The sequence below is a fragment of the Sphaerodactylus townsendi genome, linkage group LG17 (genome assembly GCF_021028975.2).
Source record: "Sphaerodactylus townsendi isolate TG3544 linkage group LG17, MPM_Stown_v2.3, whole genome shotgun sequence".
NCBI classification, from domain to species: Eukaryota; Metazoa; Chordata; class Lepidosauria; order Squamata; family Sphaerodactylidae; genus Sphaerodactylus; species Sphaerodactylus townsendi.
Window position 1 is genome coordinate 23,856,674 of NC_059441.1, and position 14,357 is coordinate 23,871,030.

At 47.4% G+C, this 14,357-nt stretch overlaps 1 protein-coding gene across 2 annotated transcripts in view; it reads right to left on the reverse strand.

Moving 5' to 3' along the window:
• MFGE8 (milk fat globule EGF and factor V/VIII domain containing) overlaps positions 1 to 14,101 on the reverse strand; it is a 36,761-nt gene extending 22,660 nt beyond the window's left edge. For both annotated transcript variants that reach the window (XM_048481889.1, XM_048481888.1), the window contains exons 1-3: positions 13,947 to 14,101; positions 2,041 to 2,166; positions 17 to 142 (exon numbers count right to left, since the gene is read on the reverse strand). In XM_048481889.1, the coding sequence (XP_048337846.1) occupies positions 17 to 142; positions 2,041 to 2,166; positions 13,947 to 14,007 (313 nt within the window). In that variant the 5' untranslated portion in view covers positions 14,008 to 14,101. The remainder of the gene's footprint in view (positions 1 to 16; positions 143 to 2,040; positions 2,167 to 13,946) is intronic.
• Positions 14,102 to 14,357: the final 256 nt, after the last annotated feature.

A 14,357-nucleotide genomic window follows, 5' to 3' on the forward strand; every position in this document is an offset into this window, starting at 1 on the left:
GGCAACCCATACTCACTGTTCTGGCAGTGTTTGCCTTCATACCCTGAAGGGCACTGGCAGACATATTCAGTGAAAACATCTCCCCGACCCGGGACAATCTGGCACACGCCGTTGTTCTGGCAGGGATTTGGGTGGCACGGGCCTGAAGAAGAGAGAGATGGAAGAGGTAATCAGATGTTAACGGGGGGGAGGGGACGTGAATGCCTATAGAAGACAAAGGTTTGGATTTATACCCCACCTTTCACTCCTGTAAGGAGACTCAAGGTGGCTGACAAGCTCCTTTCCCTTCCTCTCCCCACAACAGACACCCTGTGAGGTGGGTGGGGCTGAGAGAGTCCTGAAAAAACTGTGACTAGCCCAAGGTCACCCAGCAGGAATGTAGAAGTACAGAAATGCATCTGGTTCACCAGATAAGCCTCTGCCACTCAGGTGGAGGAGTGGGGAATCAAACCCAGTTCTCCAGATTAGAATCCACCTGCTCTTGACCACTACACCACGGTGGCTGTCTAAATCTCCAATATATGTTAGATCTAAGGGTCAACCTGGGCAGAGGCATCAAGACCTCCTGTGATTGTCCATAGGTGTCTGTCTGTGTGGTCTGAATCTGTGGGGCATCTTGTGGTGTGAGAGAATGTGCTTTAAAACACTTCTTTTGGCTCCACCATGACACCTTGGAGTCACAGAGTTGGAAGGATCCATAAAGGCCATCTAGTCCAACTCCCTGCTCAATGCAGGATCAGCCTAGAGCAGTGGTGGCAAACCTATGGCACGGGTGCCAGAGGTGGCACTCAGAGCCCTCTCTGTGGGCACGCACAAACAGATTGTCCCCCCCCCCCCCCACACACACACACACCTGGGCTGGCCTCGGCTGCTGGGCTCGATTATTAGCATTAAATCTAAGGCCTAGTTTTGGGGAAGCAGTGTGGGTAACTTGTTAAGTGCTGTTAAACCCCACTGATTTTAATGCAAAGAACTGAAGCGCAGTCCTTTACCTGGGACTAAGCTCGGTTGCTGGCAATGGGGCTTGCTTCTGAGTAAACCCTCCTAGGGTCATGATTCACCCATTGGAAGAGTTGCATGGCTGCTTCAAAGCAAAGCCCCCGACTACCACCAAGCTTACTACTGAGTAACGCACGCCTCGGAGCCAATAGTTTTTCCTAAACTAAAACCTCAGTATTCAGGTTAAATTGCTGTGTTGGCACTTTGCGATAAATAAGTGGGTTTTGGGTTGCAATTTGGGCACTCAGTCTCGAAAAGGTTTGCCATCACTGGCCTAGAGCATCACTGACAAGTGTTTGTCCTGCAGCTGCTGGAAGTCTGCCAGTGAGAGGGAGTCCACCACCTCCCTGGGCAGCCGATTCCACTGGTGAACTCTTACTGTAAAAATAATTCTTCCTAATGTCCAGCCAGTACCTCCCTGTTTGTAATTTAAACCCACTATTGTGAATCCTACCAATGCGCGGCACTGATGGTCATGCATGATGTACTGGCTTAAAAAATATTGCTCTGCGCGATCTCAGCAAGTGTGTGCCACAAACTCTGTGTCTACCTGTCTTAGCACCTAGATGTTTCTGAACTGGGAAGAAGTTTCATGCTGATCAAAGTGGCCTTAATTGGCAAATACCAATAAAAGACTAAGAGAAGAATGTTTTTGTTTCTGCCAGGATGGTTCTATAGAATTGTTGGAGCATCGTATATTCGACTGTAAGAATTTAGACCAGGAAAGAAGGAAGTTAATTAATCCTATCATATATAATTACCGAGGTAGAGACAGGAGGACTCTTATTTCCATATTGGTTGCCGGAACAGATATAGGTGTGGCGCGTGAGGTTGCTAAATTTGCCTGGACAATTTGTAAAAGGTATGAGGAAGGGTTTTAGCTTTTGTAATAATTTATTTAATATTTTAATAGTTTAGGACTTTGGCGTGTTGATTTTATTACTTAAATTAATCTGATGTTTTAATCTACAGTAATTTGTAAGTGTTGGATATTGCTATGATTTTGGTCTATGACCGCAAATAAATTTCATTCATTCATACCTGTCTCCGTTTCATTGCAAGCGATCCCAGTGAAGCCGTCGGCACAGACGCAGAAGAAAGGAGAGCTGTCGGCGCCCGTGATACACGTTCCTCCGTTCTGACACTGGTTCACTTTACAGAGTTCACCTGAAAGAAACACCGGTCTGTCAGTGCAAAGAGAAGGAGGAGGCAATCCTAATATGACTGAATTTTATTACCTCAGGAAAACAGCCCAGAAGGATCCTTCCAGAATCAAATCAATAAACCACATCCATGCAACACTTCTGACATCCCTCCGGAGATTGATTTTTTGCATTTGATCCTTTGTCGAACCACCCAAAACTGGCATGGCGGATGCAGCCACAAAACAATTGCCACAAAATGGCGGCCGCAGGAGGCGGATCCAGCCATAGAGTAATTGCCACAGCTTAATTTTTCTAAGATGATTTTAATTTTAAATGTACTTTATCTAGTTTGTATTAGATTCTAATTACTATAGTTGTTTTCATTGTTACTTGTTTTATTCAACTGTATGATTATATATTGTATCTATTGTTGTAAGCTGCTCTTAGCCTTGTGGTGAGGGCAGCATCAGGGGCATAGGTAGGGAAAATGGAGCCCGGGGCAGACTCTGAGTTTTCTGCCTCCCCTATGGGCCACCGCACTGCCATCCCCCGTGCCACCATTCCTGTGCCCAAACTTCCGTGCCCCACTTACCTTAGCCGGCAGTGGGGCCTAGTGGGGTGGGGCAAAGAGGGAAACAGGAGGGCTGTGGGGTAATTTTCCACCTCCCCTCATGTGACCCCAATGGCACCTGCTCTGGGTGCCAGTCCCCACCCCATCCCATGGTAGTTACGCCACTGGGCAGCATATAAGTCGAAATAAATAACATCCATTTCAGTAACACCGTGGAGATCCTCGTGTTGTGGTGGCAGCTGCAGCCAAAGAGACATTTAGAAACATCTGCACATCCAGTTAAATTTCTAATAGTCTATCAGAAGCCTTGCTGGAAAAAATCCTACCTGGTCCAGTCTACTTCCTTAAAAAAGGTGTTGGCAGTCACTGTGATGACCCCTGACCTAGGATGTCACTTTGATGAGGGCAAAGAAAAGTGAAATAACCCCACCCTTCTGTCAGTCTTCATGAATGGACGATAATCTCTGTTTTGATAGCTGTGCTGAAGAGCGCGTCTTTTAGTGGGCCCAGCGGATGGGGGTGTGAAACCACAAGCGTGTCCAAACCAGCCCTAAAGAGTCTGCCGACTCATTAGAAAGCTCGCTCGGCTTCAGACCGTGGGTGCTGCACGCAACAACAACAACAAAAATGCTGACTGTAGAACAGGCCAAAGCAAAGAGTCCCCCGATTTCACCGTGATCCAGAAGCTAGGATTAAAACGTTGCCAAGGATTGGGGGGGAGGGGGGAGAGGGAGGCACAGCTTAAGCCGCTACTCCTCGGAGCATTATTACATAGCGAGGCTTTTTATAGAAGAAGCCCTGGAGTTAATCTCGCTTCCTGCCACTTCACAGCAGGGCAAGCGAAAGCCAGAGAGTTCAGCGGCAACAGGGAAAAAAGCCACTCTGGCCCTGGTTCAAGTCACAGACTGTTCCACCCCTGCCCCGTCCGGCTCCCAATGACCTCACCCTCCACCAATGCGCTGCCGCAAGCCAAAGGCAGGGAGGAAGGGATGCCCATAGAAGCCGGAGATGTCTCTGCCCAACCACCACTTAGCTTCCCAGGTCAGCCTCTGTGCCAGTTTCTCTGGTGCTCAGTGGCAGAGAACTGGAGCCAAGCAGGCCTACGCAAAGGTCAGCCAGTTCAAGAAAAGGAAACGGTCGATTAGAGGTGCAAATGGGGAAGCCCCCTCCCTCCAAGACAGCCAGAGTGGTGTGGTGGTTAAGAGCAATGGACTCTCATCTGAAGGGCTGGGTTTGATTTACCACTGCTCCACATGAGCGGCAGACTCTTACCAGGTCCACTGGATTTGTGTCCCTGCTCCTCTACATGAAGCCTACTGGGTGACCTTGGGCCAGTCCCCGTTCTCTCTGAATTCTATCAGCCCCACCTACCTCACAAGGTGTCTGTTGTGGGGAGAGGAAGGGAAGGCGTCTGTAAGCTGCTTTGAGCCTCCTTATAGTTAAGTAAAGCAGGGTACAAACCCAATCTCCTCTTTTTCTATAAACGGAACTGTGGTTTTCCTACTTTTTACACTTTCGATGAGCTACCTCCATAGCTACACAGAATCTTAGCCATTCAGAAGACCCGTCTACTTCCCATTGAGAAGTGTTGAGATGACCTGCCTTCTGCAGACCGACTTAAACCCTTTCTGCATGAGGCAATAAAAGCGGGGGGGGGGGCAGGTTACACGAACCCGCCCTTCCCTCGGCCCCTTTGCACAGCTGGACAGCCGGCACATTGGCGGAGTGGGCGCCTTCACATGAATCGCAGGCAGGACTGACACACACACACACACACAGGCCATGATACAGCCCATTTTCCCTGCATGGCTCTGCAAATGGGAGCCGGGGAAGGGTTTTTTGAGAATCACATAATGCGCGATTCTCTTGTTTGAATGTACTTCACAGCCGAGCCGCATTAAAACAAAAGAAATTGCACATAACGTGATTCTTGAAAAACCGGGGGAGGGGGGAATGCGGAGCAGATCCATGTTAGGATCAGGATCCATGCGAAGTTTCTCCCTCAACCCGGGTTTTTTACCGGTATCCCAGTTTAATTGGCCCGTGCGGAGAGGGCCCTAGTCTACCCTGTGCTCCTCAATGGGACATAGATGAGTCATCTGAGTGGCTAAGATTCTTGTACTTGTATCTGCATAGCTACAGAGATAGCTTAGCCAAAAAAAAAAATAAATAGGAAAACTACATATTACTAGAATCTGTCAGACTAGCTGAGTACAACTATGTGCTTTTGGGGCTGAAAAGGCGCTCAGGATCGGAGCCTGAAGCAAACATCCTGGGGCAACCTTCAGCAGAGGAAGGAAGAATCCCTTCAGATGCACACCAAATGTCGGGCGCAAGCAGAGGGTGAAGCTGACCAGAGAGCAAAATGGTTGGGTGGGAAAAATAAGACTTCTCCGGATCTCTGCATTCTGCACAGCCAGGCAGAAGAAATTGCAGGCAGCTTAGGGGAGGGGAAGTGCGCTTTGAAGCCTTCTCCAAAAAAGACACCTTGAGCCAAAATAAGGTTTCCTGAGGACAACTTGGGAAGAAAGCTGCACAGATTGCCTTCCCATGACATCTTTTTTAGCATCCCCACAACATCTTCTTTAGGCTGTGTGGAACGGACAGCTGAATCGATCGCACTGGGCACATCCGATGCGCATTCGCTCCTAACTTCTTGAAGAAAGGGCTGCATTTATCAAATTCAGTTTGTCAACTGAGAAGATTCTTCAGGCATCTGATAAACTGGATCCTAAGCAGAGTTTTACCCTTCTGAATCAACTGAGACCCAAAACTGAGGCCCGAAATTGCTTAGGATTGTATGGAAACAATCTGCTTCTCTTGGAAAGGTCCCCAGACCTACTTCTTTTGCTTGCCACAGCTTTCAATAGACATACAAACAATAAATTGCAATACACCTATGCGTAACATTAATTCATTGCAAAAATAGTAACAGAAAAATTCATAGTGCACATACAAGCAGCAACCGTTCATTGTGCATATAGAAACAAAGATTTGCAGAGTTACATAGGTCAGAAAATGGGGAAGGTAGAAGAAGGTCTTGTTATCCAAAGAAAACCAATTGTACCAATGACAACACTTCAGATGATTATGCCTAAAGATGTCAATACATAGTTGTGTGAATGTACAGTAAGGCAAGAAGAAAAGACAGTCAAAGGGGTTTACAATCTCCTTTCCCTTCCTCCCACCACAACAAACACCCTGTGAGGTGGGTGGGGCTGAGAGAGCTCCGAAGAACTGTGACTAGCCCAAGGTCACCCAGCTGGTATGTGCTGGAGTGCACAAACTAATCTGGTGAACCAGATAAGCTTCCAAAACTCAAGTGGCAGAGCGGGGAATTAAACCTGGTTTTCCAGATTAGAGTGCATCTGCTCTTAACCACTATACCATGCTGGCTCTGCAAATGTGTTTCGCTCTTTCTAGGCTTTTTCAAAACTTGTCCAAAGTGCACACTATAGTATGCTTTGAGTAATCCTACCTTCTTAACTGACGATGAGACGTGGTATTCAGTTCACTCCAGTGTTCATAACACAACCGTTAGAAAAACTAGTTATTATCTCCCTCTGACAAGTTCACATGTAAGTTGCACTCAAGTGAATATTTTCTGTTTTCTGACCTATGTAACTTGGCAAGTCATTGTTTCCACAAACACAATGAACGGTTGCTGTTTGTATACGCACTATGAATGTCTGTAAAAGCTCTGCTTGCTGCAACTTAATTGTAACCCTGGTCTCTCTATAGTTACGAGGGTTCTTTTTTATGGTCCTTTATCCTCCCTGACTCAGCAAGGCCAAGAATGAACGCCTCCTCGGCCATTCACTGGGCAAACACGAGCACATTCCACTCGGCTCAGATAAAGGTCCTGCAGCAATGGACAAAAATTATATCTAGCAGAAGAGATTAGACATCATTGTTGTTCTCCGGACAGGGATTATCCAAGGATTAGGACACAAAGCTGAGTCTCCGTCAAGACCCCCGCAGTCAAAAACCAGTTTCCAGCCCTGAGTCACCAGCACGGGAGCAAGGAAAGCAAACTGAGGAAGAGAGATAGGGCCTTTGCTTGGTAGGACCTGGAAAAGATCTCCAAATCCCTAGGTTTTGTTTGTGGGAAAATAGCAAGCTGATAGTCCTCAGGAACCAAGCAGAACATTTCGAAAGCCGGAGGGGTAGCTTCTGCCAGGAAAGAGCACTGGCAGTCTTCCTGATTTTATTTATAACATTAATATTCTCCTCTTCTTTCTCCAGATGCTGACAGCATGAGTATTTAAAACCCAAAAGACTGGCAAAGATGTGCAATGGCGTGTCTAAGGTCCCTTCCGAACATGCAGAATAATGCACTTTCAATCCACATTCAATGCACTTTGAAGATGTGTGGAATAGCAAAATCTACTTTCAAACAATTGTGAAAGTAGATTGAATGCGCATTATTCTGCATATGCGGATGGGCCTAATAGACGCTGTCAACAGCAAGAGGTGACTTTCTTTCATATGTGGTACATGTGTAATGAGGCTACAGCCCCTTCCGCACATGCAGAATAATGCTCTTTCAATCCACTTCCAATGCACTCTGCAGCTGGATTTTACTGTGCAAAGTAGCAAAACCCACTTGCAAACAATTGCGAAAGTGGATTGAAAGTGAATAATTCTGCACGTGCGGAAGTGCCCTAAGGCTTTTGGAGATATGATACTTAAGGAAGTACGAAAAACAATTTCCTGTTGGGAATTATGAGAGAGGGCTTTCCTAAGCAATATAGAACTCTATTTATGTATATGATGTCCGCAGCAAGGACTTCATATGTGCAAAACAGAGAGATAAGATATCAACAAAAGAGGACTAGATTTTGGAAGTTACAGAATATTCAGAAATGGCTATTAAGAGGCAACAGTCTTGGCAATTTTTAGAAAACTGGAAATCTTTTACGGAATATCTTTGAAAACCTATTCAAACAGAGAAGTAGTGGCAGGGTTTGAAATCTAAAGAAAACAGTTGATTGTAAACACTAGAATGCCCTTAAGAAATAGCTACTGAACTAATGTCTTAATTGTGTGCATGAAGCTAGAGTTAACTTTTAATTAAAGATGAGACCGCTCGAAAATATATGATGACCAGTGGACTATTTTTTTATGTTTGTATGTTTTGTTTGCTTTTGTGTGTGAGAAATTTTTAAAAATATTTAAAAGATGCTAACAACATGGGGAGGGGATCCATGAGGTCTTCCATACCAGAGTCCCAGATCCTAGATTCTGTCTCCTCTCCCTCTCCCTCCAAGGGCCTCCTAATATTCCCACCATAGACCCCAAAAACTCCCTCAGAAAATCCTAAATTCTTTCCAATTAAGAGCTTGGATTCATTGTCCATATTATAATCTATCTATCTATCTATCTATCTATCTATCTATCTATCTATCTATCTATCTATCTATCTATCTATCTATCTATCTATCTATCTATCTATCTATCTATCTATCTATCTATCTATCTATCTATCTATCTATCTACCTACCTACCTACCTACCTACCTACCTACCTGTAACATGGCAAAGGAGACTGGAATCACAGTAAGCAGTCACGTTGTCTCACAGACCACTAGAAGAGGAAGAAAACAGCCAATACTTCATGGCCTACACACCCTTGCAAAGACTTGCTGTCAAGTTCCACCTCCATATTCTGGAGAAGACAGATGGCACAAGTTGAGGGGGTAGATCCGGCCCACGGCCTACCAGCTGCTGACCAAAGACTAGGAACAAATGAGGATCTCTAGCAATCCTTTTGTACCCATAACTGAATTGACTGGGCTTTTTGTTCATGCAGAATTCAGAGAGCGACGATGAGTCCGCTCAGAAGTCTGCATTGTTGTATTCAAGTGGGGCTTACTCTCAAGAAAAGGTTTGTAGGATTTGGAACCCCATTCTCTACCTCAGAGGTCCTGGACCTTTTTTATCCTGCAGGCACCCTTGGTATTTTGAAAGACAAGTGGTCGGCACAACCCTACAACCGCTGTTGCAGGCGCCAGAAGGAATGCCCATATGCCCACTATACTCTGTCTCAAATAAAGATGTTAGTACAAATAAAGATGAGGTGTATTAGGTCAATTGCTTCTACAAAGAAAATACACAATAGGCAATAATACTTTTGGATTAGTTGTTATTTCACTCAGACTTTATTGAGCCTATTGTTTTTCTGAGGTGTAAATTACAAACCCCTAGGATCACAACTGATGCCTGTCGTCTTTCCCAGACTGCGATTTCTACTGCTTTTTCTTATCTCTGCTCCGTCTTCAAAGGGAAGGCTTTGAAGATGGAGCAGATAAGAGAAAACAGTAGAAAAGGAAAAGAATAGGCTTGATGAAGCCTGTGTGAAATAACAATTAATTAAGATTTAATACAATTCATGAACTGGCCTGAAAACTTCTTCTGAAGGAAAGAGCTCCACCCTAAAAATATGACATGACAACAGCATTTCCATCTGGACATGTGCAGAGTGTCTTTTACCACATGCAGCATATTTGGGGAGGATTTCCAGGTACAGCTGAGCTTCTGCACTTGATCTCTTTGAATTTAACCACCCCATTAATTTTCCCCCTGACACATTGATCCTAAAGAACTGCTCAGAAACCGGAAAACCAAACCAAACAAATTGGACCCTGAGATGCCTCAAATAAAAACAAAAAACAAAAACCTTTCACATTCCTTTCACCCTAACTTTTGAAGGAAGTGTATACTTTTAGGGTTATCATCACAATAACCCTGTGAGGTAGGCTAGACTGAAAAAGAATGCCTGGCCCAGGTCATCCAGCAGCATCAAGGCTGAGTGGTGACCAGAGGTTGGTGATGGAATGGGCCGTCAAGTCACACCTGACTTACGGTGGCCCTTTAGGGTTTTTATTCATGTAACCAATTTGCCCAGGTTCCCTTTCAGCTCTTTAAGCCAAAAGAGCAAGGAACCCCTTCTCCCTAAGCCAAGGGAGAAGTAGAGATTCAGACCAATTTGTATAGGAGTTCCCCTTTAGCCCTTTAAGCCAAAAGGACAGGGAATCCTTCTCTCCTCAAGCCAGAGGAGAAATAGAGCTGCCTCTCTAGCTAGGGTCTCCGTATCAGCCGCCTAAGCCAAAGAGGCAAGGGACCCTTCTCCCCTCAAGCCAGAGGGAAGAAAGAGAGGCAACGAATCCCAATCACAGACAAAGTCTCTTAGGCCGTTTCCGCACGAAGGCGGAAGCGGCCTGGTCGGCGACGCACCGGAGGCCCGGGGACAAGGTAAGTGCGGCTTCAAGGCGGCGTTTCCCCAAAAAGAGCGCTTCCAAGAGCTCTGGGGAAACGCCGGCTTCGCGCCGGGCGGGCAGCGCGAGGGCAGTGCGGCTGCGATGCAGCTGCGCCCCCTGTGCGAACGGCGGCCTGGAGACGGCGTTTTTACCGTCTCCAGGCCGCCATTAATTGCCCGTGCGGAAACGGCCATAGAGAATAAAGCAAAGTTTATTTCTAAGCCAGCACGGGTCCCACCAGTGAGGAGAGCTGCCCCGAACTGCTGAAAGGTCCAAGGTTTTAAAGGGTCTTCTGAGGTTACATCAAAGCAAAGTCATATACATTTCAAAAAGATTTAGGATTGGAACAAATTATCACACGTCAAGCATTTGTAGAAGTTCCCAAACATTCCAGGATGTTCCCAAAACAAAGTAAATTGGAAATGCAAAGCTAGCCATCCATTTGCCTTTAGCTCCGGTGGCTGTCACCTTGTTTATGATACCCCTTGTACCAACAGTAGGGTCATTTAGTTCCTGAGAGGCTAGAGAAGTAAGTAAGGGGTGTCAGACATTTGGGTTGTTTACTGCTATTACAAAAATACTGAGAGATGTTATCTTACTGATAGCCATGTGTAAATTAGTTTGTCAGACTAAGGGGCCCCACTGACTGTACCGGCTATGTTGATTTTTGTAGCTAAAGCAATTAGCAAAGGAATGCAACTTCTAACCGAGGGAGAAGGGCTGTATGTAAGATTTGACAATCTATATTTCTAAGCTGGATCAATTTATTCCCTTAAAGCAGACTTTCTTGCTCCAAGGTATTGCTCACATTCAGAGGTTCACATCACCGGCCATTCTGTTGAACTAGAGGTGATGGGGATCGAACCTGGGACGTTCAGCATGTGAAGCAGATGCCCCAATTGCAAACTTTGGCCCCTGAGCTAAGACTCCACCTTTTGGAGCAGCAGGAACACAAGAATTAAACAAGGTTTGCAGCACATGTCTTACTTCTCATTGCAAAGGTGACAGCTAAGGATAACACAAGAAAAGAAGTTACATACTTCCTGATTGGCATTGAAATTACTTGGAAATTCCCCATCTTGTTTCCAAGAAGCTTCAGTTCTACCTCATTTTGAGTCTAAAGCATTCATTTGTCTAGTCACCTAGGATGAGAGACTGCTGAATTACAACCAACAACAGGAAGAGGAGAGGAGGAGGAATTTGAATGAATACCCCCACCTTTCTCTCCTGTGAGGAGTCTCAAAACAGCTTACAAACTCCTTTTCCCTTCTCCTCCCAACAGACACCTTGTGGGGTAGCTGAGGCTGAGAGAGTCCTGAGAGAAGTGTGACGAGCCCGAGATCACCCGCAGGCTTTATGTGTAGGAACAGGAAACAAATCCAGTTCGCCAGATCAGAGTCCACCACTCATATGGAGGAGCGGGGAGTCAACCCCAGTTCTCCAGATCAGAGTCCACCTGCTCTTAACCACTACACTGCTGTCTTGAAGTTCAAGGCAATGCATTTTCCTGGATTGAATAGAGACCCGGGGTTCCTATCTCATTACCAGCGTGGATTTTTTCCCAGTCACCCCTCTGCATGTCACACCTAATCCACACTGTTGTTATTTACCTGCTATTGACATTTACATGCTATCGCCATTGGGTGTCTGAATTCACTTTTCTCCACTTAAGGACAGATGGACTCACATTCTTGCTGTTTCTGTGACTCATGAAAGCTCAAACTCTGCCAGATATTTTGTTAGTCTTTAAACTGCTACTGGACTCTTGATCTTTTTTAGGTGAACAGGCAACTCCTCCAAGCAACCAAATGGAAGTGCGTTTCTTGTTCTTTTATCTTCTTCTTTTTTGGAATGAGTTCTAACTGCATCTAATCAGCATGCAAAAATATCACTAAGGCAGACAGAGAGGGGGAAATCATTGCATAATTTCACTTTGGCTAGCCATCCCTGCAAATTTATTTTGAAGGCTGCTCTACAGACCCCTCCCCCCCCCAAAAAAAACCAGTCAAGTTTTATCGGGTGGAAAATGCATCCGCTTCCTTTCTGTCCACACCACAACTTTCATGTTCCATGACCCTTTGCCTCCACAATCAGAAATCCCAGATAAACAGAAAGGATATCCAGATTGAGAATAATTTAAGATTTAATGCAATACATGAGTTGGCATTAAAAACCCTCTTCTGTAGGAAAAAGCCCCACCCTAAAAACATGAAATAATAGGTTTTCATCTGAACATGTGCAGAGTGCCTTTTACCATATGCAGCATATTTGGGGAGGATTTCCAGACACAGCTGAGCTTGTGCATTTGATCTCTTCAAAATTAACCACCACATTAATCCTAAAGAACTGCGCAATCAGACCCACAGACAATGAAATTTGAGCCTGAGATGCCTCAAATAAAATCAAAAACCTTTCACATTCCTTTCAACCGACCTTTTGAAGCAATTATACACTTTTTAGGGTTATCGTCACAACAACCCAGTGAGGTAGGCCAGACTGAAAAAGAATGCCTGTCCCAGGTCACCCAGCAGCATCAAGGCTGAGTGGGGATCAGCAGCTGGTGATGGAAAGGGACAGCTGACAAGTCACAGATGACTTATGGTGACCCTGTAGGGTTTTCAAGGCAAGAGACATTCAGAGGGGGTTTGCTAGTCGCCTGTTTCTGCAGAGCAACACTTACTTCCTTGGTAGCCTCCACCCTGCCCCCCGCCCCCCCAATGCTAGCCAGGGCAGACGCTGTTTAGATCTGGCGATCTGATGAGATTATGCTAGCCCAGGCTAAACGTCCCCAATCCCCAATTTGACATCTTAACCAGTATACCACACTGCCTCTCCAACAGAGCCCTTGTTTTGCTAAAACAAGACAGCCAGCACTCCTTCAGATACCCCAGACATTGACAGCATGACCTCCCCGGCTTTCCTCTCTCGAGGACAGCAGGCAGGAGTGTCACCACTGACCTGCCGGGGGTCACGTCCACCCCCACCCCCACCCGGCCAAAGGCCTCTTGAATAGCCCTTTCTGACCCAGATGGCCCAAGTGAACCTGGTCTCATCAGATCTCAGAAGTTAAGCAGGGACAATCTGGGCTAGTACTTGGAACACCGGGGTCCTGACACAGAGGCAGGCAACGGTGAAGTGCCTCTGAGGGTCTCCTGAAACCCCTACTAGGTTGCCGTGGGTTGGTTGCGAATGGACGGCACTTTACGCAGACAGTGGGAGTCTGTCTCGCAAGAGCCAGGGAGGGTCCCGTCCTTCACCCATTTAGTAAAGTTACCGGGACCTCCCCCAAAATCTGGCCATTGGCCAGGGATGGGGCAGGGAGGTAAAGTAGCCAGATCTAGGCTGGGGAACTCCTGGAGACTGGAGCGGGATGTGCACCTGAGTAAGGGATATGCCACAGAGCTCTCTTTCCCCTCCCCTAATTTTCTCCAGGGGAAGGGATTCCAGATGCCTGGGGTTTGCTGCCATTCCAGTGAGTCCCCCATCCCACCTGGAGGCTGCCATGCCTAGTGGGTCCAGAAACGGCTCCATCTAGGGATGCAAACTCTGGGTTGATTTCAGAGGTGGGGCAGGAAGCTCAGTGGGGCACAATGCCACAGAGTCGCCCCCCCCCCCCCCCCCCGGCCCGGCAGCCATTCTCTCCAGCGGAACTGATCTCTGCAGTCTGGAGGCAAACTATCAGATCAGAAGATTCCCCGGCCCCACCTGGAGGCTGGCATGCCTAGTGGGTCCAGAAACGGCTCCATCTAGGCTCGCTGGCTTGGGAACTGCGCGGAGATTTGAGGAATGGAGGCTGGGCGGGGCAGGGACCTCGGTGCCACAAAGCCCGCCCTCCAAAGCACCCGTTTCCCCCCAGATTTGGAGATGAGCAGTCATTCCAAGGGGTCCCCAGCTCCAACAACACTGCGCAGCTGCTTGAAACCCTCCGGGATCGCCGCCACCCCCCTCCTCCTCCTCCTCCTCCCGCACTGACCTCTCGTTGCTGCCAGGAGGCAGAGGGCGAGGAAGGCTCGCCAGGCGCCCCAGCTCTCCATGGCGCTCCAGTCCCGTCCCGTCCGGATCCTCCAGCTGCTCGGCGACTTGCAGCCGCCCCAGCCTTGCCGGAGTCCGCGAATGACTCAGGCGATCCCCGGCGCCTCCGCCCCCCCCCCCCGCTCATCCCGGCGGGTGACTCCCCCCCCCCGGCCACGTGCTCGGACCGGCGGGCCAATGGCGAGCAGGCGCCGGCTCCTTTGGATCGCCCGCGGCCGGGAGCCGGCTTTGCGCGCACGAGTTGCGCGCGATCCCCAGGGACTGGGCTCTGAGCGAGGGATCGGGCCGTTTCAGACGTGCCGAATCGAAACGGAGATGGGCGAAATAGGGGAGTGTTTTCAGGATGCACTTT